The sequence below is a fragment of the Pogona vitticeps genome, chromosome 14, assembly GCF_051106095.1.
Source record: "Pogona vitticeps strain Pit_001003342236 chromosome 14, PviZW2.1, whole genome shotgun sequence".
NCBI lineage: Eukaryota > Metazoa > Chordata > Lepidosauria > Squamata > Agamidae > Pogona > Pogona vitticeps.
The window spans coordinates 3,823,573-3,838,088 of record NC_135796.1 but is presented as its reverse complement, the minus strand read 5'-3'; the positions used below and the strand labels follow the sequence as shown (position 1 = coordinate 3,838,088).

At 46.6% G+C, this 14,516-nt stretch overlaps 1 protein-coding gene across 14 annotated transcripts in view; it reads right to left on the bottom strand.

The window, feature by feature from the left end:
* The window catches only part of MTMR3 (myotubularin related protein 3), a 65,523-nt gene that overhangs the window by 4,937 nt on the left and 46,070 nt on the right, over nt 1-14,516 (bottom strand). For 9 of the 14 annotated variants that reach the window (XM_078381598.1, XM_078381600.1, XM_078381599.1 and 6 more), the window contains 4 exons: nt 14,220-14,365; nt 11,574-12,972; nt 7,894-8,004; nt 7,276-7,364 (listed from right to left, as the gene is read on the bottom strand). In XM_078381598.1, the coding sequence (XP_078237724.1) occupies nt 7,276-7,364; nt 7,894-8,004; nt 11,574-12,972; nt 14,220-14,365 (1,745 nt within the window). The remainder of the gene's footprint in view (nt 1-7,275; nt 7,365-7,893; nt 8,005-11,573; nt 12,973-14,219; nt 14,366-14,516) is intronic. The other 5 variants (XM_078381603.1, XM_078381604.1, XM_078381605.1 and 2 more) reach the window with 1 other exon arrangement.

The window sequence follows — 14,516 nt, the reverse complement described above, 5'->3', positions numbered from 1 at the left end:
TTGCTGAAGCTAAGCAGACCTGGCTCTTGCCAGTATCCAGAAGGGAAGAACACCCAGGGAACCAAAGGGGGTAGAGCTCTTCATCCGTGAAGGAAGAGGGGGCAGAAATTCCTGGATAATATTAAGAGAACAGATGTGGCCAGGATGATTCTCACCTCAAAATCAACACCTGCTTCTCCACTGTAAGCCTTTCCACCCAAGAACAACATGATTCAGACTTAATGAGCAGAGGAGACATGCAACAATAGCATTTGAAGTTTCCACAGCTTCCAGAACTTCTGTTCTCACAGGCATTAATGCTGAGTGCCAGAGGCTGGAAAACTAGCCTTCCTAGCAACATCTAGTCATCCGTACAAACAGCGAACACCCCTTAGGACTTCAGATTTGCCAGAGGGACTTCTGAGAACGACTGATAACTGTTTGTTACATACAGCACTGATGTTACCTGTCTGTCATGGGTTTGGAGGGAAAGTTCCATCCTATGGGGAGTGGAAGGCGGGACATCAGGAGGAGGGGCTGTACTGTATATATAGGTGAAGCCTGTGTGGAGGGGAGACTCTGGGAGAAGAAGCAGCAGCTGGGAAGAAGAAGCTGGTGTGGGAGTCTGTGTGTCAGACAGGGTACTACTGTGTGTCAGAGTACCAACCTGATAGGTTCAGGTGTCTGTTGGTTAGCCAGAACTGATAGGTTCAGGGTCTGTGCTTCAAGTTAAGGGTTCTGTGTGAACCAACCTGTGTGTATGTATGAGTGAAACTAAGCCACGTTACTATTTCTTATTCACCTGATCATTTTATTTTTCCTGTGTGTTGTATTTAAATAAACCTTATTCTTTTATTGGTTGAAAATCCATCCCTGGTCTGTGTGACTTCTTATAGGGAATGGTTGGTGGCAGCTTAGTTAACGTGTGGCAGACCCCAGTAGGTCTGGGTTTGTCACATTGATTGGTGTCCAGCGTGTGGGATACGACTGGTCCAGTTGTCCAGCGGTCCAGCAAAGCCTTGGCAAGTGTGCCCAGAGCAAGGGGGGTCTAGTCAGGGACAATCTGAGGCGCGTAGGTAATCTTCTAGGTGTACCTCACGGGGAGGTGCGCTAGTGGAAGAACGTGCCAAGTGGGAAGACTAGATTAGGGTGCTCTGAGGCAACTTGTTTTGGCGGGAAAAAAGCTGAGGCAAAACTGTGTAAAGTAGCAGTGATTTAGCCTGCCTGCTGAGAGGCCTAGCAGAGGGGGGTAGACTCTGGCTCGCAACTGTTGCAAGTTACAGTAGTGCTGAAGAACAGCAGTAATCTGTGGAAAGCTGGTTCTGAGGCAAAAGAGAAAAAAAAAAGTGGTCGTTTTATTTTGAGGCTTGACTTTTTAAAGCAGCCTGTTCTGAGGGGGGATTATGCCCTTGACTCGAAGCCAAATGGCAGAAATGGGTGAAGTGAAAGACCCCCAGGTTGACCAAGGTTCTGAGGAGGAATTTGGCTCAGTGCAGGGTGACAGCACGGGAGAACAGAACCCAGAGCTCAGAAAATTGCTCATAGCCCAACAGCATGAACTGAGGGTGAGGGAAATGGAGGAAAGATTAGAGAGAGAGAGAATGGAAAAGGAAGAAAGATTAGAGAGACAGAGAATGGAATTGGAATTGCAGAGAGAGAAAATGGCGTTTGAATTAAGAAAATTGGAACTGATGAACCAGAATAATAATAACAATAGGGATTCTGAGGGAGGCCAATTGTCTAAGGCTGACCTGAAGAAATTCCCTGTGTACCACAAGGGAGATTGTCCTGAGGTGTTCTTTTCCCTAGTGGAAAGAGCGTTTGTGGACTTCTCAGTGAGGGAAACTGAGAAGATGACCATCAGGCGATCTTTAATCAGTGGTAGCCTGGCTGAGGTCTATGCCGAGATGCCTGAGGAACTGATGAAAGATTTTGCAGAGTTTAAAAAACTGGTGTTTGCCAGACATGGGATAAATGCGGAACAGTTGAGACAAAGATTTAGGTCAATCACCAAAAAGCCAGAGCAGACTTTTACCCAAGTGGGGGCCCAATTGGTGAGGCTGCTTGAGAAATGGCTATCTCAGGAGGGGACAGAGACCTACGAGCAGCTTAAAGACTTGATAGCACTGGAACAGTTCTATTCAGTCCTGCATGGGGAATTGAAATTCCAGGTGAGGGAAAGGAAACCAAAATCTGTGGCAGAAGCAGCCGAGATCGCAGATTTTATTTCGCAAATAAGAAAGCCCTTGGGTGAGGGGAAATCTGTAGGTAAACCCAAAGAACCCTACAGCAAGTACTCTCAGGGACCAGGGAAAAGCCAGCAAGGGGGAGGGGCCCATGGTGAAGGGAAGCCCTCAGACATGAAACCAAGACCTCAGATTTTGGAGGGAAAACCAAAACAAGATGAGAGAGAATCAAAATACACCAGAAAATGTTATTTCTGTCAGGGAAAGGGCCATCTAATCTCAGAGTGTGAGAAATTAAAGCAGCTAAAAGGAATTGTGCCTCAGGATTCTAGTGGAACCAAGCCAAAAGCTGTGTTCTGTGTCCAGAGAGAGCAAGGCTCATTGTCACTGAGGGAGCCTGTTGCCATGGCTGCTCAGTCTGGAACGGCTGTATCTGCTGATCAGGCTGAGGAAGGTGGTCCTCTTGTGGAGGTCAAGCGATGCTTGCTCGTGAGAACAGATTCTCAGTTGTTTGAGACAGCAGGGGTGGACGTAGGAATACTTGGCCGTCAGTATCGGGGGCTGCGGGACACTTGTTCTCAGGTGACCCTGTGCCATCCAGATATTATTCCTAGGGAATATATAATCCCGAATGAGAGCATAAAGGTAGCAGGGATTGAGGGGCAGATAATCTCACTCCCAGTCGCGGAGGTACCTGTCAACTTTCAAGGCTGGAGGGGAGTTTGGCGGCTAGCAATTTCATCGACTCTGCCAGCAGCCGTGCTCGTGGGAAATGACCTGGCTGAACATGTGAAAAGGGTGCTAGTGATTACACGTTCACAAGCCACCACGGGGACAGTTCAAGGGGGTAATGATGAGCCAGAGACGGAAGCAGAGGGGAGTTCAGAAGCTGTGGTGGAAACCTTAACCACAGACAGCAGATTTGGACAAGAGCAAAAGGCAGATGCCACTCTCCAAAAGTGTTTTGAACAGGTGACTGACGCCCAGCTAACACCTGAAACCCCAGTGAGATTTCTGGAGAAAAAGGGGATTTTATATAGAGAGACCCTGAGGAATATCTCAAAAGGGGGAGATGGGATCAGAAGTCAGCTGGTGGTACCTGAAAAGTATCGCCCCATGATCTTACAAAGGGGGCACTCTGACATGTTTGCTGCACACTTAGGGGTGAACAAAACACAGCAGAGAATCACACAGAATTTTTACTGGCCTGACATAGGGAAGCAGATCAGGGAGTTCTGTAAACAATGTGATGTGTGTCAAAGGCAAGGGAATAGCCACGACAGGACCAAAGCAAAGTTGTGCCCTTTGCCTGTGATTGACACTCCGTTCAAATGCATAGGGGTGGATATTGTGGGACCTTTGCCCAAGGCCACAAAGAGGGGGAACAGGTTCATTCTCACCATTGTGGACCATGCCACGAGGTACCCTGAAGCCATATCCTTGACTAACATTGAAACTAACACAGTGGCAGATGCCTTGGTGGGGTATATGTCCAGGATGGGATTTGCCTCAGAGATAATCACAGATTTGGGCGCATCGTTCACATCAAAGCTCATGAAACGCTTATGGCAAATCTGTGGAATTAAGCACAAGGAAACCACTGCTTATCATCCTGAAAGTAATGGGTTAACTGAGAAGTTCAATGGGACTCTAACGCGCATGATTAGGGCTTACTTGGCAGAGAATCCAAACAATTGGGACCAGAAGCTGCAATCCCTTTTGTTTGCTTATCGATCAGTGCCACAAGCCAGTACCGGGTTCAGTCCGTTTGAACTTTTATTTGGGAGAAGGGTGAAAGGGCCCCTTGATTTGATCAAACAAAATTGGGAGCAGATCACCCAGGATGACCCACAAGACGTTGTGACCTCTATAGACTCTTTAAGGAATGGCCTAAAGAGAAACCTAGAGCTAGCAGCAGAGACCCTGCAAGCTCAAAAGGTCAGAAAGAAAGCTTGGGACGACCAGGAAGGCAGGGAGAGGCGCTTTAATCCAGGGGAGGAAGTGCTGTGGCCTGGGCCCTGCAGAGAGAGCAAACTGCAGCTGGGTATCCCAGAAATAAAATACTTGGGTCACATGGTAGGGGGAGGAGTGATAAAACCCCTGGAGGCCAAAATAGAAGCAGTTCGTGATTGGCCTAGACCCAACACCAAGAAAAAAGTCAAATCATTTCTTGGGTTGGTGGGCTACTACAGAAAGTTCATCCCGAGGTTTAGCGAGATTGCGGCTCCGCTGACCGATCTGACGAGGAAGAAGGCTGATGACCGCATCCCATGGACCAGCGACTGTGAGGCGGCGTTCCAGAGGTTGAAGGAGGCGTTAATCAACTATCCTGTGCTGCGTGCTCCAGACTTCGACCGGGAGTTCATCATCTACACCGATGCGTCTAACAGCGGGGTAGGAGCAGTTCTGTGCCAGGAGGATGAGAATGGTGACCAGCATCCAGTGTCCTACCTGAGTAGGAAACTTCAAAAAGGTGAGAGACATTTGGCAACCGTGGAGAAGGAGTGTTTGGCCATAGTCTACGCGATCCAGAAGGCCAAGCCTTACATCTGGGGAAGACATTTTGTTCTGTGCACTGACCATTCACCACTGCAATGGTTAAAGACAATGAAAACCCACAATAGCAAACTTATGAGGTGGGCTTTAAACCTACAGGACTATGACTTTGAAGTGAAGGTGGTCAGAGGGTCAGTGAACTGTGTTGCTGACGCCTTGTCAAGAAGACCTGAAGAATGAAGACGGCGAAAGAAACATGGACTATGTATATATATTGATGACAAAAAGTTAAATGTACCTGTTTTTTGAACTTGGTTTGTATGAATAAAGGTAAATTGATGTAATGTATATGGTAAATGTTTAAATGCCTAATTGCTATGGTTAACTTAGAATGTAAGTATAAGTAAGTATGATATGGTATGTATAACTGTTGTCGTGTGTTTTATCCAGGTTGTTTTTTGGGTAAAAGCACCTTAGCTTTCCCCCTACAAAACAACTTATAAAGAGGGGAGGTGTTACATACAGCACTGATGTTACCTGTCTGTCATGGGTTTGGAGGGAAAGTTCCATCCTATGGGGAGTGGAAGGCGGGACATCAGGAGGAGGGGCTGTACTGTATATATAGGTGAAGCCTGTGTGGAGGGGAGACTCTGGGAGAAGAAGCAGCAGCTGGGAAGAAGAAGCTGGTGTGGGAGTCTGTGTGTCAGACAGGGTACTACTGTGTGTCAGAGTACCAACCTGATAGGTTCAGGTGTCTGTTGGTTAGCCAGAACTGATAGGTTCAGGGTCTGTGCTTCAAGTTAAGGGTTCTGTGTGAACCAACCTGTGTGTATGTATGAGTGAAACTAAGCCACGTTACTATTTCTTATTCACCTGATCATTTTATTTTTCCTGTGTGTTGTATTTAAATAAACCTTATTCTTTTATTGGTTGAAAATCCATCCCTGGTCTGTGTGACTTCTTATAGGGAATGGTTGGTGGCAGCTTAGTTAACGTGTGGCAGACCCCAGTAGGTCTGGGTTTGTCACACTGTTCTCCTAACTAGCTTTGCCATTAGCAGTGAAGCTTTACCAAACAAAGAGGTGTCACAGAAACTAGTCCTGGATGGCCACAAAGAGAGGAGGAGAACGAGAAATGCAGAAGCCTATTTTGGTGGAATTTGGTGGACGTGATCCCATGCAAGCCCGGTGCTTCTGTAGGGCTCCCGTTTATTTGAAGGAAGAATTAGAAAGGAAAAAAGTCTCAAAGGATATGCCCTAGGACATCAATGGTGAACCTATGGCACACAGAGCCCTCTCTGCGGGCACGCAAGCCGTAAGTCACCGGTTCGCTACTCCTTGTCTGCAGCCAAACCAGAGAAAGTGGCTGCAGAGGTAGTGCTGGCGCTTTGACAGGTGGCGGGCCAGAATCCGGAGCAGTGGCGCCGGAGGTGGATCCGGAGTGGGGTCTTCAGGCACCTCCGTGCCCGGGATTTCCCCTTCCGCTGCCACCGCCACTGCTCACTGGGTTTTTTTGGGTCCCCCCTCCCAGTTTGGGCACTCGGGCCAAAAAAGGTCTGCTGTCAATGCCCTGTGACAATATGGGTTGAGGCAGGATGTAAATTATCTGCCTCAGCAAATGACGTGTCTTAAAAAGAGGAAAGAAGCTCTTCCTTAATCATGTTATCTGTGCAAGAGGAACCAAGCTTTTGTGGCAACTAGGATTCACGCTCAATCTCCAATACGGGATGTTAAAAGACTGTCCTGTCACGAGCAAAAAGGCTACTCAAAGGGCATTTAAACCAACCCGCTGTGCAAGCTGATACCTAGCTTGAAATCATTCACACAACCATCACTCATGGACTGAAAAAAGCAGCAGGAACCTTTTGTTTCCCAAATAAGAATTGTCCAAAAGAGGTGTCGCAGTGGAGCAGCCTCACACTCTTAATGCTTAAATATAAATGTCCCATTATGTTTGAGAACACACAGTCTTATGTGTGCATGTACAAGCGCTACATCCTCAAAATGTGAGCCAGGAGTGTCTCTGGTGCAGATCCTGTCTCTGCCCTGAACTTACGAGGTGGCCCTTAGGCAAGCCCTGCTCAACTTCTACTTAAAATTCCTTAACTCTACTGGAAAGATTACTGGAAATAAACTACACAAAATATTTTGAACACTTGAAAGGACATGCTATAAAAGCAAGGTGGTTAGAGGGTGGTATTGTTTCATTTCATTCCTGAATAGCCAGGACTCGCATGGAGTCAGGCTAGCCTGTGTGATAACACTGCAAACATTTTCACAGCCTGTGAAGAACTAAGGACCTCTATCATAGTCGGGGGGGGGGGTCCACAATGGATTCTGCGTGAAGAACCATCTGGAGAAGGAGAGAGGAATGTGCTTTTAAAAAAAGAGGCTGCTCAGTTGCTCACTTGCTTCTGGTTTCATCAAATGACACTGTTACTCACAAGGAGCCCCCCCCCAATGTATGTTTGCCTGCTTTGACTTGGGGAGTGGCTCTATCAGGGTGAAATGGTCGCTAAGGGCCAGAGGCTGAACAGGAGGTGTTCCCAGATAGGGTGACACGGCAGCACAGCTACCTAGTCCCTTCCACCCGATCCAGCTGTGGCACCCGTTACCTGCAGTGGTGCTTCCTGCTGACAAGCCAGAACACACTGTCGCAGCCGTAGCAATGGGCAGCCAGATGGTCGGGAAGCCATCGTGTCACCTAAGGACAAAGGAAGAGAAGAGGAGTCCTTTAAAATACAAGACCATGGCAGGGTTTGTAAAAATAAGATGAGAACAGCGTCAAAGGAAGCAAAGAAATTTTTAAAAATAAATTAAAATTCTCCTTGTTTTACAGTGAAGAGTCTGCAATGTGTTTGATTTTCCTTTCTTTTTCCCCTCCCAGATCTTCTTGCAGACTAATCTCAATACCGGAGGCTCAAAACCACAGAGGAAGTCCCCAACTCCTTTCTAGGCCCATATACCCAAACCTATCAATGCTGTATGTGTTAGTCCAGTAAATGTGTGACTCTGGAGACAGACAGCGGGGCGGGGGCTCTTTGGCACAGCGACAGATGTTTAAAAGTATTAGAGGCAACAGGGATTTGGGGGGGGGGGCAAGTTGGGTTGGTAGGATTTACAGAGACCAGTGTTAGAGCCCGAGGGGTGTTAGAGCAGAGCTTTATCATTAGTATCATGTGCTGATGTAAGGAAAGGGAGAGGAAGGCCACGGCGATGCATTTTGCCTGTACCTCTGTGTCCTGTTTATCCACCTGCTCCCAGCTGGCTTCAGAGAAAATCTCTGTACTGCAGCGAGACAAACAGTTCTGATCCAGATTGCTTTCCGAGTCAGGTATTGAAGTCTGTTGGCAAACAAAGACAGCTTGAACACAGCCTACTTCCAACATGGGACATGGACTATTAGACAGCTGAGAACAGGGAATCTTATGAACCTCCTGCTTAGAGATAACAGATTCTAAGACGAGGCAAGGAGAGGTAAGTCTGATTCTATGACTGAAATCCTGCTGGCAGAGTGGCATGCTGCAAAGGATGGTGTCTTTAATTTAATCTAAAAGTTCTCATCCCCACCATCACAACTGTGTTGATCTAAGGAAGCCTTTCAGAGCCTTGGGATGGAAGTAAAGAGCCTTTACTATCTGTAAATCATTGCCACTGGGCCTGGGATTATCAATGGTGATTCTCAGATATTAAAGGCCACCCCATCCTGAGCCTCCCAAAGACTTCCCCATGTCAAAAGCGATCCCTAGGGAGACTCAGAAAATGAAGGAAACAGGCAGTTTTAATTTAAACTTTAACAGCGCCTGCTGATGACGTTTCCAGCATTTACAAGATGCAGTTCTTCCAAACAGGATTTCAGCCTATAATTTCCCACAAATTCTGAAAAAAGAGAAGTTCCACGTTCAACACTAAACCAAGATGTGCAGAGGGATATACAGCAAATAGTGGCGGTTTTCTTTAATGGAAATACTGTCAAGACATGAATGTTTCTGTAATGGTTCATGTGTTGAAGCTAAACAACTACCTGCTGATATATAACTTAACAGAGGAGGTACCTGAGAGATGTAACATGAGAGATGACAGAGCAAAGTATTCTACAACTGTATGTACGGGGACTGCAAAAAGTCTGGCAGTAATCTCTGGAACCCATACATAGATCTTCTTTTTTTTTCTAGTTTCGTTTGACAAACAGAACACTATGAAAGTGCCAAAGAGCCCCAACTAACAATTTTATTTCTATGTGAATGACTACATTATGGGACAGAGGAGGTTATGGCAATTAGGCACAGCACAAGGGAAGAGCAGGAACAAAATGTCCCTTTGCTATTTGTGGTAGACCAGCTTCACCCCTCTGGATGCGGAATCTGGATAAGGCTTTACATTAGGGGGCATAAGAGGAAGATGTGACCTTCCAGATTGCAGCAAGGCTTAACCTCCCATCAGCCCTAACCATTAGAAGCAATAGTGAAGGAACCATCAAGTAGCAGCCTCAAAATTTCAGACAGCCTGCATGTTCTCCAATCCGGCTTTAAATAATTTGGGGGAGTGGCAGAGGAGCGACGGTGGCAGCCCGGACCCGCAGGTACCCCTTCTAAGTGAAAATGTGAAGGCATCCACGGACATGAGCATCTGGCTGCCCTTGAAGGTTCTTTGAGCCGAATGTAGAAGCCGGAATCCATGGTCCACATAGTTCACTTCTGCCAGCTTCCTCAGATACCCCTGCCCACCATTAACGGAGAGACACTTGCAGTCCTGAGAGCCCTTCGTGCTGAAGCTACACCACGGGAACGGTTCCACTGAACAGATACAGAGGAAACCATGTCTCTCGTTACCTGTAGCCACCCTATCTCATTTGATTTCAAAAGTTGAGCAAAGCCAGGCCAGAGGATACCAAGGATTGCCAGGCAGGGCTTGGAAAGAATTTTTGCTTGAAACTCTGGAAAACCCCTGGCCATCAGAGTTAACAATACAGTCCTGGGCTGAAAGAACTCAAGTTCTGATCAATATAAGGCAGCTTCCCATCTTCCTACATCTTACAGATCCTTGATGCAACTTCAAACTGAAATTTTCCTCTGTAATATGGGGCACATTTAGGTGTAGGCAAGATGTGTCAGTGTGTGACTGTTCAGAACATGCTCTTGAAGGCAAACTGGAAACTTCATTATTCTTCTGCCTTGGCGCTATTTGCTAAAAACTCAATAACGAGCTTAGAAAGCATGGCTAACAACAAGGCCAGTGGAGGTGATGGAGGTGATGGCATTCCATTTGAACTACTTAAAATCTTAAAAGACGACGCTGTTAAGGTGCTACATTCAATATGCCAGCAAGTTTGGAAAACTCAGCAGTGGCCAGAGGACTGGAAAAGATCAGTCTACATCCCAATCCCAAAGAAGGGCAGTGCCAAAGAATGCCCCAACTAGCGTACAGTTGCACTCATTTCGCACGCTAGCAAGGTTATGCCCAAAATCCTACAAGGAAGGCCCAAAATCCTACAAGTATGAGCTGACCAAATGCCATGTTGTCCTCACTGAGAGCAAAGAGAAAAAGTTCAACCATTCTCTGAAACACAAACCAATACATTTCTCCGCGAAAACCAGAGACTTGGCAAGGAAACGTTTTGCAGATTCAGTGTTCAGAAAACGAAGGAGGCCATACAACGGTGTCCCAGGCCAGTTACAACTTTCAGTGATATATCAGGCAAAATCCAAAGGAACAAACCAAAAAAAAAAAAAAAAAAAAAAAGCATTTGAATTTTGCCTGATATGTTTGGCATGGACTTAACAACGCAACCTCTTCTAAAACGACAACTTTCAATGATGCGCAGCTCAGGTGGGTCAAGACCCTTCTCCCTTCTTGCACCCAAACTAGCTACCTCTGTCTGTTACAGGAACACTCCTTTGGCTCCCTTCCACATCAGCTGAACCAACAAAAAAAAAGGGACACAGGAATATAAACACATTGATTTCCTTCCCACAGTGCCCACTTCTTATCACACACAGGACCAAATTAAATAGCTAATATCTGAGGCAAGAGCCTTTCTCAAGGGTTATTGTACGGCTAACAAGGAAGGAAACTGAAGTCATAGGCAAAGTCTTCAAAGTACCAAAGTCAAAGGAGAAAAATCTCTCTTTTCCCCCTAACCCCCCCCCCCCAATGTTAAGGAGACACCAGCTATGTCAGGAGCTATGTCAACAGGGAACCAAAGGGTGTTAACCTAACACACCTTATCCGATTCCTATCTAGTAGATCTACTGTCAGAATGCTTTCTCATTCAAAATACTCCACAAAGAATCAGGACCACGTGCCCGGCTGCCTGTTTGCATCACTTAACACCCTCCACACATGGAGCTGCAACCAGCGTAAGTGGCGATAACAGCAGAACTGGGCACAGCTCTGGCCCACGGACAGCCAGTTGCCGACTCCTGCTGGAGAATCTATGTGGATCTCACGTGTCACATGGCGCTTGACCCCTCCGGTTTCATGCTTTCTTTGTTCCAGAACAGGGACTCAAGTGCATTTACAATATGATTTAAAAATGGGTGTAAATAAAAGCACTACTATATTACAACATAGTTACACAAGTTACCCTTAGAAAGGCTTTGCACTCTGATTGCTCTAAGATCATTGATATTACACATGTCCACACACATACTACACACACTGCCTTTCCTCCCTTGTAAATGGCTATTCATCATCTTGCTGCCTGGGATGAAAGATTCTCCACTAGAAGGCCACAGCTGGGTCTTTCTAAACCCACTCACCGCCATCATGCTGCAAAGAACTAGGATATAAATATCCATGCAAGAGGTTGAATGTTCTCTGTGGGCTTCCTTGTCAAGCGGGCAGGGAGGATACTCCTTCTTTGCCATGCAGTGTATCACTGCAGACACACTGTTAATGCTCCTTTACTTACCACTTCATCTCCATAATCCCCATTGAAATGAAGCGAGCTGTTCAGGAACTGGCTCTCCAACCGGCTCCTCAACTCCTGCACCTGCTTCTTTAAGGTCTCCACTTCCTGCTGGTGCCCAGTTTCAATCTGGCGGAGGCGCTGCTGAATGACATCAGCATAAATTGGCATGCCGTCGTCATCCAGGTGACTTCGGGCCGGCTGGTCTGGGCTGTTTGCTGCCGGTTGCCGGCCTGGAATGGTGTGTACCCACTTGTGGTGCAAGTTCCTTAGATGCAAAGGGGCAGAGCCACAGCTGGCTGCGGAGACCTGGCGGCTAAGGGGGGGCTTGGCCTTCCCGCCCTCTCCATTCAGACAATGTCCATTAGGTGCAGGGTGTTTCTGCGCAACGCTGAACCCAACCGGGCTCTCCATCACCTTGTTCTCTAGCTCCAGCTCTCCGTTATACACTGTCTCTTTATAGTCGGCTAAAGGCAAGGGGCAAGGTGAAGGAGGCAGGGGATCACGTACGTTGCTGCTCCTGTTTAGGTTCACAGCCAATCTGTGCAGCTCTAACGAGTCGTCCCTTTCAGGCCTGTTTTCAGGGTGGGAAAGGTCCTCAGTGCTGTTGTTCACGGGATGGAACCAAGAGCAAGAGTCATTTTGGACCACCTCTGCCTTTGCGCCATGCTCTGTCAAAGTTTCAGTAGAGCTTTCCAAGTTCGACGTTCCTGCCTCTGGCAGGGCGGGCAGTGGCAGAGTGGCCTGGGAGGTACTGCAGGTGCTCTCACCTTGTACATAAAGTCTACGAACACCGCCCTCCTCCCCTCTTTCGAGGTTACTATTTACTGTATTGTCTACAACACTAGACTGCCATTCTAGCACCTGAGATAGCTTCTCGGCAGCACAAGGGAGAGCCATTTGCTCAGCCCGCTGTCCTTGAAGCTCAGAAGCACCCTGTGAAACCATCTGCTGGTTGGAAGCGGGATTGTCTAATAAGGTATCTGTGTCCACCTCCGTCTCTTCATAGACTTTATCAGCAAAGCTGTCCAGGTTTTCAGTCCTGCTTTCCTTATCGGGGGCAACGTCCTCTTCCCCTTCTTTACCCACGGTTTCCTGAGCAGACCTTGAGCTTTCCTCCAGGCCCCCTTCCTCCTTGGTAGCTTCTTGCAGGATGTTTTCCATCTGCCCGTCTGCCACGGCTACAGAAAGCTCTGCTCCCACCAGAGTCCTGCCTTGCTTTCCCAGACTTTCTCCATCAAAAGGATCGTCGCCTGGGTTCCCAAGGCTGCTGAGCTCCAGGGACCGACGGTGTTCCTGCCATTTCTCATTGAGGCTAGGGTCACTGCTACGCCGGTTGGTTGTCGGCACGCTGCTGTCACAGGCTGTGGTTAGATTGTCAAATGACCTTGTCTTTGGTAGCCTAGAGAAGAAACGTTAAGAACATCATTTCAGCTATTAGTTACACTTCCCCTCTATCATAACCACCAATTACTATTGAATACAATCATTAATTACTGACTGGAATGCGTATCCAAGATTTTTTGGTTTTATATCATGTGGACAATAACAAAGAACACCCTTTCCCCAATGCCAAGCATCTACTTAATTAGGGTGCGGTCACACTATGAAAATGAATCTGGATCTGGTGAAGGAATTTTTAAAACTGGTTTAAAGACACATGGTAGTCACGTGGCTTTTGGGTTGATGTTTTGAGTCCTCTTGGGTAAACCTTTAATCTGTTTTTTTAAACTATGTTGTATATTGGCTGAAGGGGCTACACAGGCTTTTAGACCAGTTGCATGTGAAGCTTCGTCCTGTGCCCCCCCCAGGCTTGCGCTGGTTGCCTTTCACAGCCACTCACTGCTGTGTTGTGGTGGTGTTATATTTAATATATGTTTATTTCTCTTTTACACACACACAAGGCAGAGAAGGAGATGCAGGGACAGAACTGCAGCAGAGGCTGGTGGGAGGGAAAGCAAAATAGAGAGTGGCAAAAAGCCGCCCCGTGTAGACATGGTCTAGAGGGGCGGGGTATAAATTTAATAAACAAACAAACAAACAAATAAAGAAAGAAAGATAGAAAGAAAGAAGGAAAGAAGGAAAGAAGGAAAGAAAGAAAGAAAGAAAGAAAGAAAGAAAGAAAGAAAGAAAGAAAGAAAGAAAGAAAGAAAGAAAGAAAGAAAGAAAGAAAGAAAGAAAGAAAGAAAGAAAGAAAGAAAGAAAATCACCAGTGAAATTGACAAGACTGGCAGCTTCTAGGCTGGCAAAAGAGGGAACACATTCCCTCCACCCAAAACTTCTCTCTCTCTCTCTCTCGGTTCTCTTTTCTGAATTTTTTTAAACCTAAGCTCTACTTAGCTCTGCTCCTTTCCTTCTGATTGCCACGATCCTGACATCCATTCTGTGACAAACCCCACAGACACAATTTACACCAACAGAGGAATTGGCATATGCCAAAACAATTCAAAATATATTGATTTCACAAGCAATTTAAAATAAACAGCTCTAGCAGCCAAGTAAAATAACCTCCGTTTCCAACCAAAAAAATCCCCCACACTTCCCTGTGTGTTGTGCAGCTGGAATTTTTAAAATCTCTTTAAAAAATTCAAATTTCAAACATGCTAAACCCAATTCAAAAACAGTTTCCTCCATTACTTCTGAACTCACCTGCCCAGAGGCTGATCTTCAGTGGTGGAACCTGGGGCTGGGTATGGGGCACAGGTGTCGTCCGCAGGGGTAGAGGGAGAAGAACATGGCAAGTAAACGGCACTCCAGAGCATTAGGTTTCGCACATGACACACGGGATACAGCACCTAAGGGGTGGGAAAATGAAGTCAAGACCTGTATTAGAATTGTACCATGATGTGGAATCCTCTTGCCTCTGCAATTTGACACGTTCAACAATGTTTGTTTGGACACATACTGAAAACACACCTATTTTCGCAAGCCTCCTCGTGTCAGGCA